Genomic DNA, 17811 nt, shown 5'->3' on the forward strand with positions numbered 1-17811 from the left:
CCTTAATTTAACACATTTCCAGTCTCTGCTATGTTGATTGATAGTGCTTTTGATTGAAATTGAATAAGAACATATGTTTCTGTAAAATCATTGCTTTTCCATCATCACAGTATTTCAAATACAGCTTAATACCTCAATATATCTTTGCTGCACAGTCCCAAGGGGCTAGTATGTATTTTCCACTCCGACCACTAGATGGCGGCAGAGTGCTTCCAATACCTTCCTTGGTATGTTCAGTATTTGCTGCATCAGGCACAATCGTCACCTGACCGGAATGGGGTTTGAGGCAAATTCGCGACATCCGTCTTCAAGGGGTTAAGGTGTTTCCTCTAAGCTTTAAAAAAAAAACACAGCTGGAGTTGTGGGAACGATTTTTCCTTTTCCTTATTCCACCGAATAACTTTGGATCAGAAGACCACAAATCACACCGGGACATTTGCAGAAGCGACAGCGAGGCAATAACCTGATGTCTGGATTACCGCGACTAATATCCCAGAGAGACCAGAATGCATTGCAGCCACGAGACGTTCAGAGTTTTAAAGGGCACAGCTCTTCAGATTTTGCTGAAGTAGAAGATCTCAGTGCAGCGGCGGCAAAGTGCTTCACAAAGCTCAGGGTCATGCCCGGCATAGAAAATACCTTTGGATGAGAATTAAACTTATTCTGGTGGCACCTGCTGAATGACTCAGCTGGATGAAAGACTGAGGTCGTTACTTGGCTGCAATACAAGTTAAATACATATATTGTTAGTTTCTATTAATAAGTCAAACGTGGTGGAAGGGAAATTCTGTCTGTTTTGCGGCTCAAGGACACCACGTTTAGCAGAATCGCTCTCGGTGTAAAACCTCTACTTTGTAATATCTGTAATTTAATTTAATGCTTTGACGTGATGTCACAGACGAAACCACAGAGATCTCCCAGGATCTTTCTCAAGAGCCCTGGATGAGGCTGTAAATCTGGAGCTGAGGCTGTTAGTGGTGAACGAAGCCAGAGCCTGCCTAACCTTTTAGTGATTTATGGCGTGTGTGTGTGTGTGTGTGTGTCTCTCTCTGTGTGTGTGTGTGTGTCTGTGTGTGTCTGTGCCAGTGTGGGAGGGGACAGTGTTTGACAGACAGAGAGAAACTAGTGTAATCACGTCTGGAGGAAGAGGAACACAAACTTCCTGAATCCCCTCTTGTCTGTCTTCTCTTTCCTTTCCGTCTTGTTCTCAGTTTGAGCTGTTATCATGAGTAATTTCTGCAGCACGCTGTTTCTTCTCCTGCCTCATTCACTCCCCCCCCCTTCTCAGTTTGTGTATTCCCCTCCACTGTCTGGTGAAATTGGCGTTGACTCTGGTAAACACGTTTAGGATTCCGTCGACAGAGGTGGATTGTTGTTTCCCATCCTGCGCAGTAAACACGGCACAGGGAACTTCAAACAGTGTCTGAATATGCAGCCGCTCATTTGACGTCAACTCGAGTTCCACTCATGAAACTTTTTAGTTTGAAAACTCTTCACACTCCACTCCAGACCTTTCAAGCCCTTAAAGTCTTTGAGTTTTAGTTTGAGGGTTGTGTCCTAGTCCGAACGAGCAGATACTGAGAACTTTTGGAGCTGATGACACAGGATCATCGACTCTTTATAAAGATGGAAGACTTTCAGGTCTCCAGTTCAGAGGTTGGAGGCGTGGCAATCAAAACTCTTCAGGAACATGAACACTTCAACAAACACCAGTGTGATAAGGAACTCCCCTAAAATGTCAGAAACCATCTTTGAGGATAGTTTAACCTGTACTTTTTTAGTTTGGTCCATGTCCCATTCACTAACCTGGAGGAGACACTGCAGCTGTCATCTTGTCCATCATTATGTGAAGTCTATAATGCAGACATTAACGTTTAATTCATAGTTACTATCATGTAGGACATATCCTTCTTTGATTCCTCTTGTTACGTAGAACTAAAATTAGTTTTAAGTTAAAAAGGTCATTTTAAAATATAAAGATTTTAGCCTTGAAATAGTCCTTGAGGGATTTGCTTGAGATGGGATGACTGCTTTGTGTGAGTTCGTAGAAATAGTTGTGTGAAAGTTTTTGTCTCAAAATGAAAGTGTGGATCAGTTCCATCCATTAATCCGGCAATTAATCTGTCCCCCATTTGAGTTCATTAATTTATTCATGAATCCCTCATTAAAGCTTTGATTAATCTGCTCACTTCCCTTTGTGATGAATGGATTTTTTTTAAACTTTGTACCCACACACAATAAGATTACAAATGTCTCTTTTTGTCTGTCCAGCATACAGACTCTCTCAAAACCCAAAACCCAAATGTTCTTGCCCAATTAAACATCTTTTATGATATTTTTCTCACTTTATGTAACCCCCCCCCCCCCCCCCCCCCCCCGCCGGCTCAATCAGCCATTTCCAAAGACTCACTCCAGACGTCAGCTCAAAACGATTGGATTGGAAATCTTCTCTGGAGCTGTTTGTGCTGTTTGCAAATTATAGTAATTGGCTCGAGGGGGAAACTGTAACAACAGTTCAGGAGAAGGTGACAGAAGATTCTCTGCTTTGCCCGGGAGGAGAACAACCTCCACAGCCGACTTGTCTCACTGCATCTTTATATGTTTTTGGCCACTTTACTGAAATGTGCTGTGAAAGCTGCATGATGGGATATTTGATCACCTGGGGGGGGGCACATACACAGAGATAAAGTCTTGATAGACTTTGTTCAAAGCCCATTAGGTTGTTATGGCCAACATGTGAGCAAACAGGTTTTTATTCACCAGGGGAACAAAACACTGATATGATATAAAGTATATTTTAACGTAAGATGCACAACTGTGTCAGAATTCAACCTCAACCTCCTTAAACAGATTCTTCATGTGAATATATAGAATCTGGAGGCGAGGGACCAGATGTTTTTCTAGTTCTTTTACCTGCCTGTTCCCAGATGTTTTAAACAAACACCCACTCGTCCAAACTGCTCAGCGACACAAAGGAATAAAGTGAAAACACAACGTCAGGTAGCTCGGTTAGTTTGAGACAGAACTTCTCCCTCGTGTCAAACAGATGTGTCTCTTGTGTCCTCACAGGTTTAGAGAAGAAATCATGGACATTTCTTGCAGTGTCCTTCAGTGTTTCTCATTTAAAAATACCAGTAATCAGTGCTGCTGCCACAGTTTCTCGGCGACAAACTGGGTCTGTTTCAGTTTGTCTGGTTCCTCACAAATGAAAGAGGATTCAGCTCCTCAGTGATAACCATGAACATCCCCTCTGTCAGAATTTGGAGTTTTAAAAAGCTGAAACTTCATCCAAATACATTCGCCCTTGCCCCTCATCCCCCCCCCCCCCCCCCCCCCCCCTCGAACCAGTAACACAGGCTTGGAGGTCCCCCCACCCACCCCACCACCACAGACGTCTGCCTCACTGTTCATTATGTGATTTCCTCCCATTAACCTGAGAGAGTCCAGTGCAGACGGGTCATCCATCACATGTCCCTCTCGTGCGGTGTGTGTCTCATTGTCTCTGCGTCTCCAGAAGGCGTTTAGAGGGAGACAGATGGTGAAGAGCTTTGGCGTCGACTCCTTTAAGGCCTCATGTTCAATTTAATCAGGTGTCGACTTGTTTGTCCCCCCCCCCCCCGCCTGCGTCACAGCTCTGTCACTTTGAAGAACCTTGCGTCTCCCGGTAGTGATGTGACACTACAGTTTGGATTCAGTTAGGAAAAAGTGTCCGTGCAGATTTGGCCGCCGTGAAAATGATTGATATCCAACTGATGGTTTCCTGTGGATCTCCTGGGACTGGTCCAAACTGGAGGGGAGCAGACCAGTAGAGGAGACGGCAACAGAAAGAAGCAAAGTTGGGATTGTGTGACCAATTTGTCTTTTATTGGCAAAGTATGTGTACTCGCCAACATCAGTGCTGCATTATTGAAAAGCTACTGAACAATGTTAAATCATTTTAAACATTAAAGTAACAAAACAATGTGTTTTTTCCAACAAACAAACTTTAATTTTCATTGTTTTAGTTTCTGTCTGATACTCAACTCGCTGATTTACTGAGAACCAATTTCCTCGTTTAGCATTTTGAGGGATTGAGGAATAAAAACCAATTTACTCTTCAGGCAAATCTTTTAGTTTTGTTTATTTCCCTTCATGTGATTTCTTCGGGGCACTTCACGAGCTTTGTTGTTTTTGTGTTGTGACAGCAGAAGAATCGGGGTTCAAAGAAGTTTAAATACATCAACAATGCATTCGATTAAAGACACACATTTCTATTTAATACTCCGAATCTCTGTGTGTACTTAATATCGTGGAATAAATCCAGGAAGACGAATCAATTATTATTCCCTGTGCAAATGAGGAGAAACTGAACAATGACAGGAAGTAGAAGTTGCACCTGCATCTTGATAGTTTGGATCGACTAGTCCTCAAATATCAACCGGTGTTGAAGCTAATATATAAATAATATGATGATTTTAACATCGGTTGCCGGAGCCTTGGGTCAATTAGGATGTTTGATGGCGTCAGATGAAGGAGAACTCAGTCTCATTATTGTTTCAGTTGCTGCTGATCTGCATCCTCAGCCCCGCTCGTTCCACTCTGCTGCAACTAATCAGCAACTCCGCACTTCAGATTCAGATTCGTGTTTTGATGACGGCTTGTTCTCCGGGGGCATTTTTCTGTTGATGCGATCGCTTGTCCTGATTATTTTTCTGCTACTCATCAGTGATTCCATCTCTCTTGTTTTTTCTCTCTGCCTCATGGTGGTAACTGTTTGGGAACAGAGGCTGTGAATGAGAATGGACGACACGTCTCCCACTGAGCAGAGCCGTGGTCGTCCTGTGCTTCTGACGTGAGACGGAGACACTAGTGGACGTTTGACCTTGTTTTTATAGCGTCAAATAAATAATCAGTGTCAGAAGAACAACCTTAAATGAAAGAAACCATCTCTCTGACATGTTTTAATTTTTCTTGTTTGGTCCATGTCCTATTTGCTAACATGGAGGAGGCTGGGCCTATTACCTGCTCTACTGCCTGCAGAGGGCGATCTAGATGTTTTCTATATATACGGTTCTTTCACTGTCGTATCTAATGAATAGATAAATGTTTTAAACGTGTTTCATGTCCACGTGTTTCATGTTTCCATTTTAATATTTGTCCAGAACATGTCTTTCTCTTTGTAGGCCACTAAACCTCCATCTCTCTCTCTCTGTCTCTCTCTGTCTCTCTCTCTGTCCCTCTCTGTCTGTCCCCAGCCTCTAGCTTCAGAGGAGGTCTCTCTGCTGGTGTCCAGCCCCAGGATGCTGCTCCCTGCAGCGGCCACCCTGCCGCCGGCCGCCCCCCTGTCGACCCACCACCAGATTCAGCTGCTCGGGCAGCAGCTGCAGCAGCAGCAGCAGCAGACACATGTGGCTGTAGCACAGGTGCGTCTCCATACACACACAGACACACACACAACCTGTACTTACTGTAGGTGAGGCAGATGCATGAAGAATCTGAATCAGTTCTCTTTTAGGAAGATCTTATGAAGCTTTTAATTTAGGAGGTTTTGTCCAATGAATTAGGAAAAATATACCAATTGAGCCAAAGTTACAGTCACACAAAAAGCTGTCTAAGCCCCTGTTCACACTATTATGCAATATTTTGCTCAACAAACTTGTTTGAGTGTTTGACTTAAACAAAGATCTTTACAAACACCTTCCAATGTGATGGTTTTCAGAAACTCTGGTGTCTGAGTGAACGTGTGAAGTGTTTCGGAAACAATAACGTTTACTTTCCCATTGTTGCTTTGTGTAATCTGCATGTGTCAGACAAAACAAAGGTTGTCGACATTTTTACTTTTTAAAACAAAGGGGAAAATATCTTGTCGACTTATTACACACACACACACACACACACACACACACAGCGTCAGCATGTTCCCCACACACACACGTCTGACCCAGAAGTGTCTCAGACAGTCAAACAGTGAAGTCTGGTGGTTCGATGCCGGGCTCGTGGTTCAGCCGAGCTGTTTCCCCGTCTCGAACCCGGGCGATGTTGAGCAGACGGCTGCTCCAGCTGACGGCTCCACGCTCACAGGGATCGTGCCCAGACATGAACGCCATTAATCAAACCCAGATGGAGCCAGAGGTCACCGTCCGCCGGCCAGGATGCTGCTGTCAGTTTTTAAAAACATTAGTCAGAAGTTCTTTGGCAAATGAACGAAGGATTTTTACCGTTCGTGGGATGAATCATAAAAAGTTTTTGGAGGTGTTTGTGTCCGACCTTTGTCTTTTAGTTTTCTGAGCTGCTTTAACAGATGTTGTGTTTCTGCTTCCTGAATTTAAACAGTGAAAGAATAACACATCAACCAAGACAGAGACACACAGTTACTTGAAGACGTATTTGTTTTGGTATCTATATCACCATATATTTAAGAGCAGCATTACTTTCGTCTACTTCTTTAAAAACACTGACGTCCTGACTGTTTTCGCTGCTGCTGGTCGTCGTCCCACCAGTCAACTGGGAAACTGTGCTGGGAGCTGAACCTGAGCAGAGGTCCCAGTTAATGGATGGAAACGAGCAAACTGGCCAGCGCTAATCCCAGCTCACTTAGGGACGAGTGGGAGAGATGGTGTTTAATGAAGTCAGGAGTCCATCCACTCAGTTTCAAGAGGAAACTCACTCTGATGAAAACGGCTTCATGAGATTTGACGGAATTTTAGTTTTAAAAAGCATCGTTTCCTTTGTTTATTTATTCCATCATCTCCTCGTTTCCATTCCTCTCACATTTGTCTGTCTTTATTTACCTCTTGTTTCTGTCCTCTGTCTTCCACATTATTCTCCCGTCCCTCCGACAGTACCTTATCAGTCCCCCCCACACACACCCCCCGTCCCTCCACCTCATTCTGTTTCTACACATCATTTCTCCCTCGCTCGTTCCTACGCGTCTACTCGGACATTCCTGATTTTCTCTCACTTAATCGAGTCGCTCGCTCGCCGTCTTGCCCACATTATGAGGGTAATCGTGTCCTTTTCACTGCTCCAGCTAAAAGGATTGTCTGTCCTTCAGTCTCCCCCCCCCCCTCCCGAAACGGAGATGGCAACCGAGACCAACCGGTGTCGGAGGCTGTTCCAACACTCGCACATCAAAGGGACCTGGCGTGGGCATGAAATGCACTAATGATAATCCTGTGTGAAGAGTACATCCTCAGAAACCAGCTCTGTGGAGTCACAACACACACACACACACACACACACACACACACACACACACACACACACACACACACACTCTGCACGGAGAGGAGAAAGATAAACCTTCACTCTGACTCCAGGTTGAATTCATTAGAATGTTCTGGTCAAAGTGAGATTCTTGAAGAACCTCCTTCAAGTTTGTCAACAAAATAAACTCGCACCACAAATAAATACATAAAGAATGAACGACAAGACAGCTCCCGAAGAATGAAGCTAAAGTGTCTTGATTGCCCCCTGGTGGACAGCGGCAGTATAGCTCATAAACCCTGTCTCCTTGATATTAGCGGATGGGACAAGTACAAAGATGGTTTCTGTCATTTTTGTTTATATCGCATTGGTGAATGTTCGAGTGTTTATGATAAGTTTGGTGTCAATTAGATATTTGAGGATGAAATGTCCTGATTGACGCATGTGTCTCCGGGGGGGGGGGGGGCATGCTGCTGTGGATCTGACCCCTGATCACTACTGCAAGATGGCAGCGTTGGTATTCAGGATATTTTAGCTTAATTTCTGGATAGTGGGAGGAAGTTGATGCATCGTCCTTCCTCGTGACATCATCATGTTTCTTTTCAAAACACTTCTCTGGTCATTATTGACGAGACGAGACGGGGGCTTTGTTTGCTGAAACTCCCAAGTGGTGACTCTGCTTTGTCTAAATAATAATATTTTGTCATCAGTGTGAACGTCCTCATTGACCTTGTTGAATTTCAAGTTGTTGAACTGCCTGCGTCTCGAACTTTCTACAAACAAACTTAGATTTAAAAAAAAATTTGATTCATGACAGAAAAAAACTTTCCAGATGTTTATCAGGGTCCGTCAGAATAAAACTAATAAGAAATGGAAGAAACACACATCAGTTAATTCCAAATAGACGTTCAGATCACAGATGGTTTTCCCACTGTACAGACGCAGAGATGGAAGGAGAGCAGGTGGAGACGGACTCGTAAAGATGAATATTGTTTGGTTCTGGGGGACAGTTTTGAACAAAGGACGTAATAAAAGAGGCAGAGAGATGCTGCCGCTGCCTAATTAGAGCTTAAAGGACCCGTTTCAGTCACTTCAAGCTCCTTCAATTTCACAAGGCCGATAAGAGGCAGGAGAACGCTGGGCGGCCGCAGGTTTACCATCGAGGGACCAACATGAGTGGAGCACCTTTTAATTGGGTCTTTGTCTGACTTCCACTTTCAATTAGAGGCTTTTTTAGCTGTATGAGAGAGAGAGAGAGAGAGATTGTTTTTTTTTGTTTGTTGTTGTTGCTGCAGCTTTTGTAGTTTCACCGTGATTAATCCAATTCTCCATCCATCCTGTAATCTTCACCGCCTGATTACATTGTGAATCGAGGTCTACAGTGAAGAAGAGGGATGAAATTAGGTTTGTCTTGTTACCCGTCTATTGCATCACACAACACACACACCTAGAAAATAAATACACGTGGAGGAGAAACAAGAGCTCTAATAACAAACAGCATTAGCTTCACATTTCCACACACAAATGACCAATTGCCATAGAAATGGTGAAAAATAAGGGAGGCAGTAATAAGTTGGGGCAGTGTGACCTTAATCCCTTATTAAAACCAGGATATTGAAATACAGGATTACCAGGGCAGCAATATCTGGAACCCAGACAAGCTTCTGTTTCCTGGTCACGCTGTTTATCTCTCAGACTCACTCACACTGTTGTGTTATAAATCACGACACATGTTTTCCTCATGAGTAAACGCTCATAACACAGTAAATACTATCATGCATTGTGTAGACCCTGAGACTGAAGGTAGATGGACGACTTCCCAGAAGCCAAAGCGTCTCAACCTGTCAGAAAAACCCCAGAAACAAAGATTGAATCTAAATGTTGAGGCACAGTCACGTCAGGTGGAAAGTTTTCCCACAGATACAGAAAAAAAGAAAAATCAATCCCAACAAACAGCAGCAACACACGTCTGATTTATTTAAGTTTCCAGACGATACAAACTCAAAGATCCTCGGACAAACAGTCCAGATCCAGGTGAAATGATTTACTCTGTCGTCTCTCGTCTTATCGGTTTCTCTCTCCTTTGTTTTTATTTTATCTGCGGGACCAGACTCTGTTTCCTCAGATATCAGTTCCGCTCGTTTGTTGAATAAAACTAAATTTAACCTTGTGTGGCTGCGTCAAAGCGAGACTGTGGTTATTTTCATCAGATATCCAGACGTCTGACTTCTAAAAAGAAAGTTGTTTTCATTCCAGCTTGTTTTTTGTGTTTGTTTTGCGTCTTTGTCTGCACAAAACGACCCTGTGTGTGTCCTTCTACCAGCCTCGTGCAGCTGAGCTCAGAGAGACAGCGTCGGGACAAATGTGACACTCGCCGCCAAGGCCCGGGCATAAAGCACGGGGGAGTGTCCGCGGCCTATTAGAGATGTCAGCAGGGCAGCGTGTGTTGGAGTTGAAGCTCCACTCGTCCATAGATCAAGACGTGGTTCCTGTCGGCAGTAAATTACAGCAGCAGAGTCTTCATCAGGGTGTCGCTCTTTACGGATGAGGTCTGGATTCACCTCTGTTTGTCGCTAAGTGCACAGATAATGGAAGGAGATGACAGACCACATCAACATTTGTGTCTCTTCAAGGGGAGTGGAATGTGAAGGAGGAGGAGGAGGAGGAGGAGAAGGAGGAGGAGGAGGAGTGGAGGCCTTCGGAGGGAGGCAGTGAATTCTGACTCCCATCTTGGTTCTCTTCGCTTCACTGGCTCCTTATTACAGTTGTGATAGTGAGCTGCTGCAGGACGGCTCTGGAGACCCAGATGTCTCAAGCAGAAGTAGTTTAGAGTTGTGAAGGATGGATTTTAAACAAAATGGACCCCTCGTGTTGTAGATTCACAGTTTGTCTGTTTTGCTAAAGTTGTTTTCAGACATGAACTCTGGAAAACGTCTGTAGAAATTGTGTCTGGACATTTTCCAGAGTTACTTTCACATATGGATAACGCAGCAGGAGATTGTCTGGATCAGACTCGTTCACAACAACAGGAAAATGTCTGGAACATTCGGTCGAAGGGTGTTTTTGTTTATAGTTTATCGACAGTGGCGTCGGCTCTTATCACCGAAAGCTCTGGAATGTCCTCGTCTTTCCAAGTTGACGTCTTCGTCTTCTACGTGTACGGCTCCTCTTCTTCATCCTGAAGTATTTGTGTCCTTCCAGTTTCACGTCTGTCACGTGTAAGAAACATACTTTTGGGTTCTCACCCACATCTCCTCTGGAAAAGCTCTATAATCAGCTGAAGAGACACTAACTCACTGTGGGACTGGCTGTTTGTTATGGCAGTTAAATCATATCTGTGTCAACTGAAGTGTGACCTACAAGAGATCAAGACGAGAAGTCAGCCTGAAGTCATAATTCCACTTTTTGTCTTTTTTTTATTACCTCCGCCGATGAGGCAATAAACAGTTTGTCAGATCTGGATAAACGTGCAGATCCAGGAGTTTGTTTCCTGAGACGAGGCGTTGGCCTTGACGGAGGAAACGACCTCTCTGAACGTCCTTCCACTTTATTTATCGATTTATTTCAGACCTCACACATTAACACATTTTGCTGATAAAGCCGTGCACCTGGACAGATGTTACACTTTCACCATTTTAATAAGTTTCAGACTAAATGTGAAAGTAAAGGACTTTCTGCACCTTCCTGCTGAGGTGTCCTGTGCATTGTTCCGGTTCCAATCAGGGTTTATGTTTCACCTCTGACGTCAGGGGCCTCGGCGGCTCCACAGTAACGAGTTGTGTGACACCACATCAGGCTCAATGAGAAGCCAGGGACTCGTTGTGAGTTTGAATGACTTGTGCCTCCACGTCAGGGCCCAGTAATTCAGACCCTGCTGCTTCCGCCTGCAGGTTTTATGGGCAAATGTTCAAACCCACTTTCTTATTGATTAGACTATTTATATGAACAGAGCAGAATGTGAAGAGGTTTGCCGACAGCAGCGAGCGGCACTTCACTATTCTCACATCACAGTGTTTGGAGAGTCACTGGATAAAAGCAGGTTTCACACAACTTCTGTTCTCCGAGGTTTAATCTCCGTCAGACTGGTTGATGGTCGTGAGAGTTTGGCTCGGGGGGGGGGTGGGGGGGGTGGTCGGGTTCTCAACAGCCTGATTCACACGAAAGGATGTTCAGCACAATGTTCTACTCACCAACAAATTCTGGACCTTGCTGCCAAATATCGCAGATCGGAGACAAATCCGAGATGTAATTTGAGAGGCTGGAAGAATCACTGTCAACTGTTGTGTGTGCTTGAATGAATCCTCCACTAGTTAATCATATTTTACCTATTCACGAGAATGGAAATCATCATGTGGTGCTCAGTGTTGTCAGCGTATGGACACTGAGAGGAGTTAATATATGTTTAAACTGCAGCAGGTCAGAGGAAGGTGTTAGGATGTTAGTTACACACAGAAATGGCCGTGTCGTCCTTTTCTAACACAAAACCTTCTTGTTGTGAGGCGACAGTGAAAACCTCAATAATTCCTCCAGTTGAAATCAATGAAAGCCATTAGGAGCCGCCGGATGGGAGGAGGCCACATAGGGTGGGAGGTGGTGCCACTAATATTTAATCTGGAGAAGTGCTTTGAAGTAAAACTGGGGAATCATTGCTGCCACTAATGCTGTGCATGTGTGTGTGTGTGTGTGTGTCTGTGCATGTGTGTTTGAATATGTATGTGCAGCGTCTCTTTCTCCCTTTCCTCCTCTTTTATATCAAAGATTTAAAGTGTCATACAAGTTTTATTCTCTCTGTTTTAAATGAGGACGGAGTTTGTGCTTTAATCTTACAGACCACAGCCGGCTGTGGCATTAAAGCAACATGAGGATCAGAGAGTCCGGCAATAAAAGTGTAACCGGAGGTTATATAAGTAAAGTAATTACAAAGACCAGATATCTATCGCTGAAGTTTTCTCTGTGACTCCAGTCTCTCTGTGTTTAATTTGAAACAATGGAGACGGATTAAATATCTGAAAAATAAGATGAAATGAGTCAAAATTGATTATTATCTGGATTTTTATACCTCCAGAGACATTATGACAGGGAGCAGAACTTCCTTTGAGTTATCACAAGAACCGTTTGAGGGACTTTGAGTATTTATTGCCAAGTAGGTTTACACCTACGAGGAATTTGCTCTGGTTATCGGTGCATACAATGAACATAGAAACATAAAAACATAAAAACACAATAAATACAACACACATAAGAAAAGCAATAAAAAGAAACAATATATATTTACTCACTATTTACTTCGTATTTACTCCCATTTTCTAATATTTATACAAAGTAAAATTTATTTAGACATAAAAATATATAAATAAAATATATATAATAGATAAAAGATATAAAAAGTGAAGTAAAAAGTGACAGATTGCAATGTAATGCAGTATAATATAATATGATATAATGTGTTAATTTAACACATCCTTGAGGTGTGGGGGCGGAATAAAAGTCAGAGTCAGGTGGGGGGGTCCCGGGCCTTGTTGATAAGGCCAACTGCAGCCGGGAAGAAGCTGGTCTTGTGGCGGGAGGTTCTGGTCCTGATGGACCGCAGCCTCCTGCCCGAGAGAAGAACCTCAAAGAGTTTGTGACCCGGGTGGGAGGGGTCAGCCACAATCTTACCTGTTTGCCTCAGGGTCCTAGAGGCAAACAGGTCCTGTAGAGATGGCAGATTGCAGCCGATCACCTTCTCAGCAGAACGGATGACACGCTGCAGCCTCCTTTTGTCGTTCGAGCTGGTGTTGAACTTGATTCCTCAAAGCTGCCTGTCTGAAAATGTTTTCCAATTTGGAAATAACATTCACTTGAATCCATTTTACACCAAAATGAGCATGAAATATGAGCAATAGACTATTTTCCCTTTGCAAGAAGAGGAGTTTGCCAAACACATAGAACTCCTCCCTGTCTGGGCAAATTAGCGTGTTCACCCAGTCGTCACGTTTCCATCTGGGCCAATCAGAGCCGATAGAAATCTGAATCAGAAAGAAGCCAGATGTTGGTATGTTTTTTTACCAAAATGATTTTATATGATTATTGAAAGAAATGCAAGTCGACTGAAACTGCACTAGTTGGCGGAGGTGGTGATTCTATTTTGATTAAATTTTTATCTCACGATTTCCCGGAGAACAAAGTAACACGACTGTTCCTTTGAGTTTGCATCAACATGTGTTCAGTCAGTTGTTCAGTGTCGGACTTTAATCCCCTCGTCCAGATGTTAATCATCAAACGTGTGTTGGATCCGTGTGGAACAAGCAGCGGCTCTGTTTGTTTTCTCTACACGTCTCCACCCGAGTGTCACTGATGGATTTATCTGCTTCCTGTGTTGTGTGTTTTTTTTCTTGCTTTGATTAATAATGACACAGTGAAAATCCAGTGTGACGGATCCATCACTGCCTCCTGCTGAGCTGAGTCAGCTTCATCCTGACGCCTCTCGTCTCCTCACCAGCTCCGACACCAGGAGATGGTTTAGATAATAACAGCTCATTAGATATGTGGCGTTTCATGGTGCACAGCAGCACTTTAGCACATTAGTGCAGCACGAGGCCAAAGTCTGTTTCAAGACACGTTAACACAACCAGCTGTTTGTACCGAATCTAGAAGAGACACTGAGTTCAACAGAAAACTTCATGTTGTGTTGAAGCTCTGTCAGGGGAGAGTAAAGAATAAAATGTTGGTGCTGATGCAGATGCTTTGTTCCTCCTCCTCCTCCTCCTTCTCCTCCTCCTCCTCCTCCTCTTCCTCCTCCTGCTCCTCCTGCACAGGTCCACCTCCTGAAGGACCAGCTGAGTGCCGAGGCCACAGCCCGACTGGAGGCTCAGGCCCGAGTCCATCAGCTGCTGCTGCAGAACAAAGACCTGCTGCAGCACATCTCCCTGCTGGTGAAACAGATCCAGGAGCTGGAGATAAAGATGTCTGGACCCAACTCAAGTGAGTGGATCACATGCACCAGGGACTGTCACTCTCACATCCTGCAAGCTGGAGTATTGAAATAACTTCTTTTACATAAATATAATAACATATTTATGAGGTAGATAGAACATCACAGTTGAGTTAATAACGATATAATATTAATCACGTCTCGAGGAGTTAAATGAGCCTCGTGTTGCTGTGACATTAACACAGCAGGTGGTTGGAAACGACTCTGATTGGATAGTTTGCTTTTATGTTAACGTGCAAGTTTCACCCTGATTCGTGACTTTATTAACAGAAGTTGTTTTTCGATTTCTAAATCTGTGAATCCAAAGTGAGCTGCTGCTTTTCAGCCACATCTCATTTCTCCTGGAGGAGTTTGAGACAGAAGAAGATGAACAGTTCTCTTAATGCTTCTGTCAGTGTTTCAGTTCCAGGTCTGTTTCCTCGTGTCCATGAAGACAGATGCAGAACATGTCTCCCGTCCTGATGATGATGAAACGCTTTGAAACATGTTTTTCTTTTTTTTTTCAAGCTCAATACAAAAATGATTTATTTCCTTTTCATCGTAAATCCCAGATTTCTGTATCACACACATTATTCTGCTGTGAGTGATGGAGGAGGAATTTAAATTAAGCGAGAGTGGAACTTGTGAATTTGACATAAATATTTGATCCGTCTGATCTGCTCATTCATCACCTGTCACCTTCTTCTCCATCTTTAATGCCTCGCCTCTCCTTCCCTCTGCAGTGGGCTCCCAGGACAGTTTGCTGGAGATCACCTTCCGGTCGACGATACCTCCGGTGATCTGCGACGCCACGACTCCTCGACCCGAGCTGTCGGCCGTCAACCTGCCTGCGCTCACGGGTGACGGGACCATCAACGCCTTCTCGTCCTCCAACGGGACGCTGGGAAGCCCCCTAGGTAGGGACCAGTGTCTTCTCAAACTGGATTGTTTCCGTTTCCTCCCAGGACCCCCGGGGCCGCCTCCTCCTCGGCTTCCCTCGCCTCCCCCGCCGCTCAAGCCCAGCCGGCTGGAGCTCAAAAGCCCCGAGGGGTCGGAGGTCAAGTCTCTGGGCTGCCTGGACTTTGCCAGGTTTCGCGAGTCGGGCATCGCCTCAGAGTGCGAGTCGGACACGGACGACAGCGACGACAATGAGGACGAGGGGGAGGACGGGGAGGAGGAGGGGGGGGGGATGGAGATCTTTGGCTGGGGGACGGACGAGGAGACGCTGAGGCTGCTCAATGTCCTCAACAGACAGGGGACACCCGACTGTCTGGGGGATGAGATCGCGGTTTAACGCTCCTCCGCTGAAGAACGGAGGTGTAACACAAACAGATGTTTTCTTCACTCGCGTCAGAACTGTAGGAAAAATCATGTAGCAGATCCTCACCCACGCACAGTGATTCAGAGAAGGCTTCAACCAACACATCAGAATACCAGATTAATATCAGATCACAACCAGTTCACCTCTGATTTGCTTTATTTGGATTTATTTACACATTTTTCTAGATATGCAGAACATCAGAGTTAAGGTGTTTTCAGTTTGAACATAAACTCAATTTTAACCAGATTTGTGCCGTGAGCTTTGAACACATCAGATTTATTTTCAGTCAGATTCGTGTGAATTAACTTAGACGATGATTCTCTTCATGTTCAACCTGAACTCGTCTTAACTCACCTCTGTGGTTCACATCTGTAGAACTAGTCTCCAGAGACTAACTGTGTGAATCTAATCTCTCATCTATATGCACAACCATGCATTCACTCCGATTCTGTAAATCCTCCTTCTTTCTTTTCTTTTCTTTATTTCTCTTTCACCCTCTTTTATCCATGTGTCACACACACACACACACGCAGACACACACACCACCAGCTCCCTGTTGCTGAATTCCTCATTGGGATTCCGGAGCTGTATCACAAATATCAGGGAGTTGACCTGAAACCCTGAGGACTCGTTCTCCCCTGCAACAGATTGAAAGTTGTTTCATTCTGTTTGTTTGCTCGTCTTCATCAATCAGACGTCAGGACACAACATGAAGGAGCTCCTCTGGTTTAATTGAAGCTGTACATACACTATATCAACCTTAGGTTAGTTCAGAGGGCGTGTTCTCCGTGTGTGAGGCGTGGGAGAGCAGCTGGCAGGAACAAGACGACCGGGGTTGGACTTGGTGACTCTTCTCTGACGAGGAGAGATGAACTGGAGAGGAACTTTGCTCCAGTCTCTGCAGAGGGAAACGTCTTCTCTCGCTCTGCTCACAACCAATCAAAGACTATTTTTAGAACAAAATCTGTATCTCTACTGTAAAAGCTTTGTTTTCTACGTCGTTCCACTGAAACGAGGAACTGCTCCGTCCTTGACTTTCCGCCCCCCCCCCCCCCCTTTTGTCTCCTCGCAGTTTGTTGACTTGTTAGTCGGAGCATGTTTGCACTCTTTTCACTTGTCCGCGCATTTCCTCGCCTTTTAATTTATGTAAAGCCGGGATCAGTCGGACCTCGAGGAACGCCGTTTGTTTCTTTCATTCATCCCCTGAACAAAAACCCTCCGCTGGTGCCAGAACAGCGGCTCATGACGCCCAAGAGTGGTGTTGTTTGGTTAAAGCCCGGCTCTGTGTACGGCCTCCGGGCCCAATGCAGTATTAAAGTGTTCATTTTGTTTCACCAGGAGATGCCACAGAGTTTTCTTTCTCCGTCTATCAGAGCCGCAGCCGGGTCAGATCAGGTCAGGCACTCCGGTGTTTGGCTGAAGTCGATGCTGCGGAGATTTTAAAAAGGGAATCGGGGCCAATTCTGACTATCTGTAGCAAAGAGCTTTGTCTTGATAGGATCTAACTCATCCAGTGAGAAGTCCGGAGAACAAACTCCCGGTCAGCCGCTGACCTTCTGAGGCTGATGGATCAAAAACCATATCAGAGATTCCATCGCAGATTTCACTGCTCTGAAAGTTCGCTTGGACATCGGTGCCCAGTCGGTCCTCACATGTGTGTATCCAGAGTGTATGTGTGTGTGTGTGTGTGTGTGTGCGTGTGTGTTTACAGACCGACATTTATCAATACCACTCAGACAAGAGACAGATCAACATGAGACCTTTTTCACTAACCTGCATGAACCATAGGTGAGAAAATCCATTTTCAAAATAAGAGCCCTAGTCTGAAAAGGAGCCCTGGGGAGAGTCTGACCCGATTTGAAATCACGAGGCAGGACACGACTTTTCAAAATCTCATGTTTTTTTTAGATCTTCAGCTCATCTTCATCAGGGTCGTCCAGAATCCGGATCGAGTCCTGTCGGGGTCGTGGTTCGCCTCTGCTCCCGTTTTCCATCTGGACATATTTTGTATTTTTCCAGTTTCACGTCATCGATACGTCCACTTGCTCACTGTGAATTGAATTGTTGAGATATTACTGACTTTATATCCAGAGGTCAACGGTTGACCTCCAACAAGGTTCATCAAGGTTCATGGTCAGAACTTCACAAACCACGAGATGTGTTTGAATTCACACTCAAATAAACACGGGCCAGAGAATTACCTCTAGGACACGCGGACATTTACACTCTGAACTTTCTTTTCTCTCTGTTATCATTCTCTGTTTCCTTGAAGCGACGCTTTTCTTTCAAAGTGTTTGAGAAAGACGACAGAGGGAAGAGTGAAGGCCGTCCTCCTCGTCCTCCTCGTCCTCCT

At 44.6% G+C, this 17811-nt stretch overlaps 1 protein-coding gene across 2 annotated transcripts in view; it reads left to right on the forward strand.

Annotated features, from left to right (window-relative positions):
* nos1apa (nitric oxide synthase 1 (neuronal) adaptor protein a) overlaps positions 1–17034 on the forward strand; it is a 107076-nt gene extending 90042 nt beyond the window's left edge. Inside the window, exons 8-11 of one of the 2 annotated variants that reach the window (XM_053430598.1) lie at positions 5235–5402; positions 13983–14148; positions 14881–15127; positions 15179–17034. In XM_053430598.1, the coding sequence (XP_053286573.1) occupies positions 5235–5402; positions 13983–14148; positions 14881–15127; positions 15179–15431 (834 nt within the window). In that variant the 3' untranslated portion in view covers positions 15432–17034. The remainder of the gene's footprint in view (positions 1–5234; positions 5403–13982; positions 14149–14880; positions 15128–15178) is intronic. The other variant, XM_053430599.1, reaches the window with a different exon arrangement.
* The last annotated feature ends 777 nt before the right edge of the window (positions 17035–17811 follow it).

Source organism: Pleuronectes platessa, chromosome 9 (genome assembly GCF_947347685.1).
Source record: "Pleuronectes platessa chromosome 9, fPlePla1.1, whole genome shotgun sequence".
In the NCBI taxonomy this organism is placed as follows: Eukaryota; Metazoa; Chordata; class Actinopteri; order Pleuronectiformes; family Pleuronectidae; genus Pleuronectes; species Pleuronectes platessa.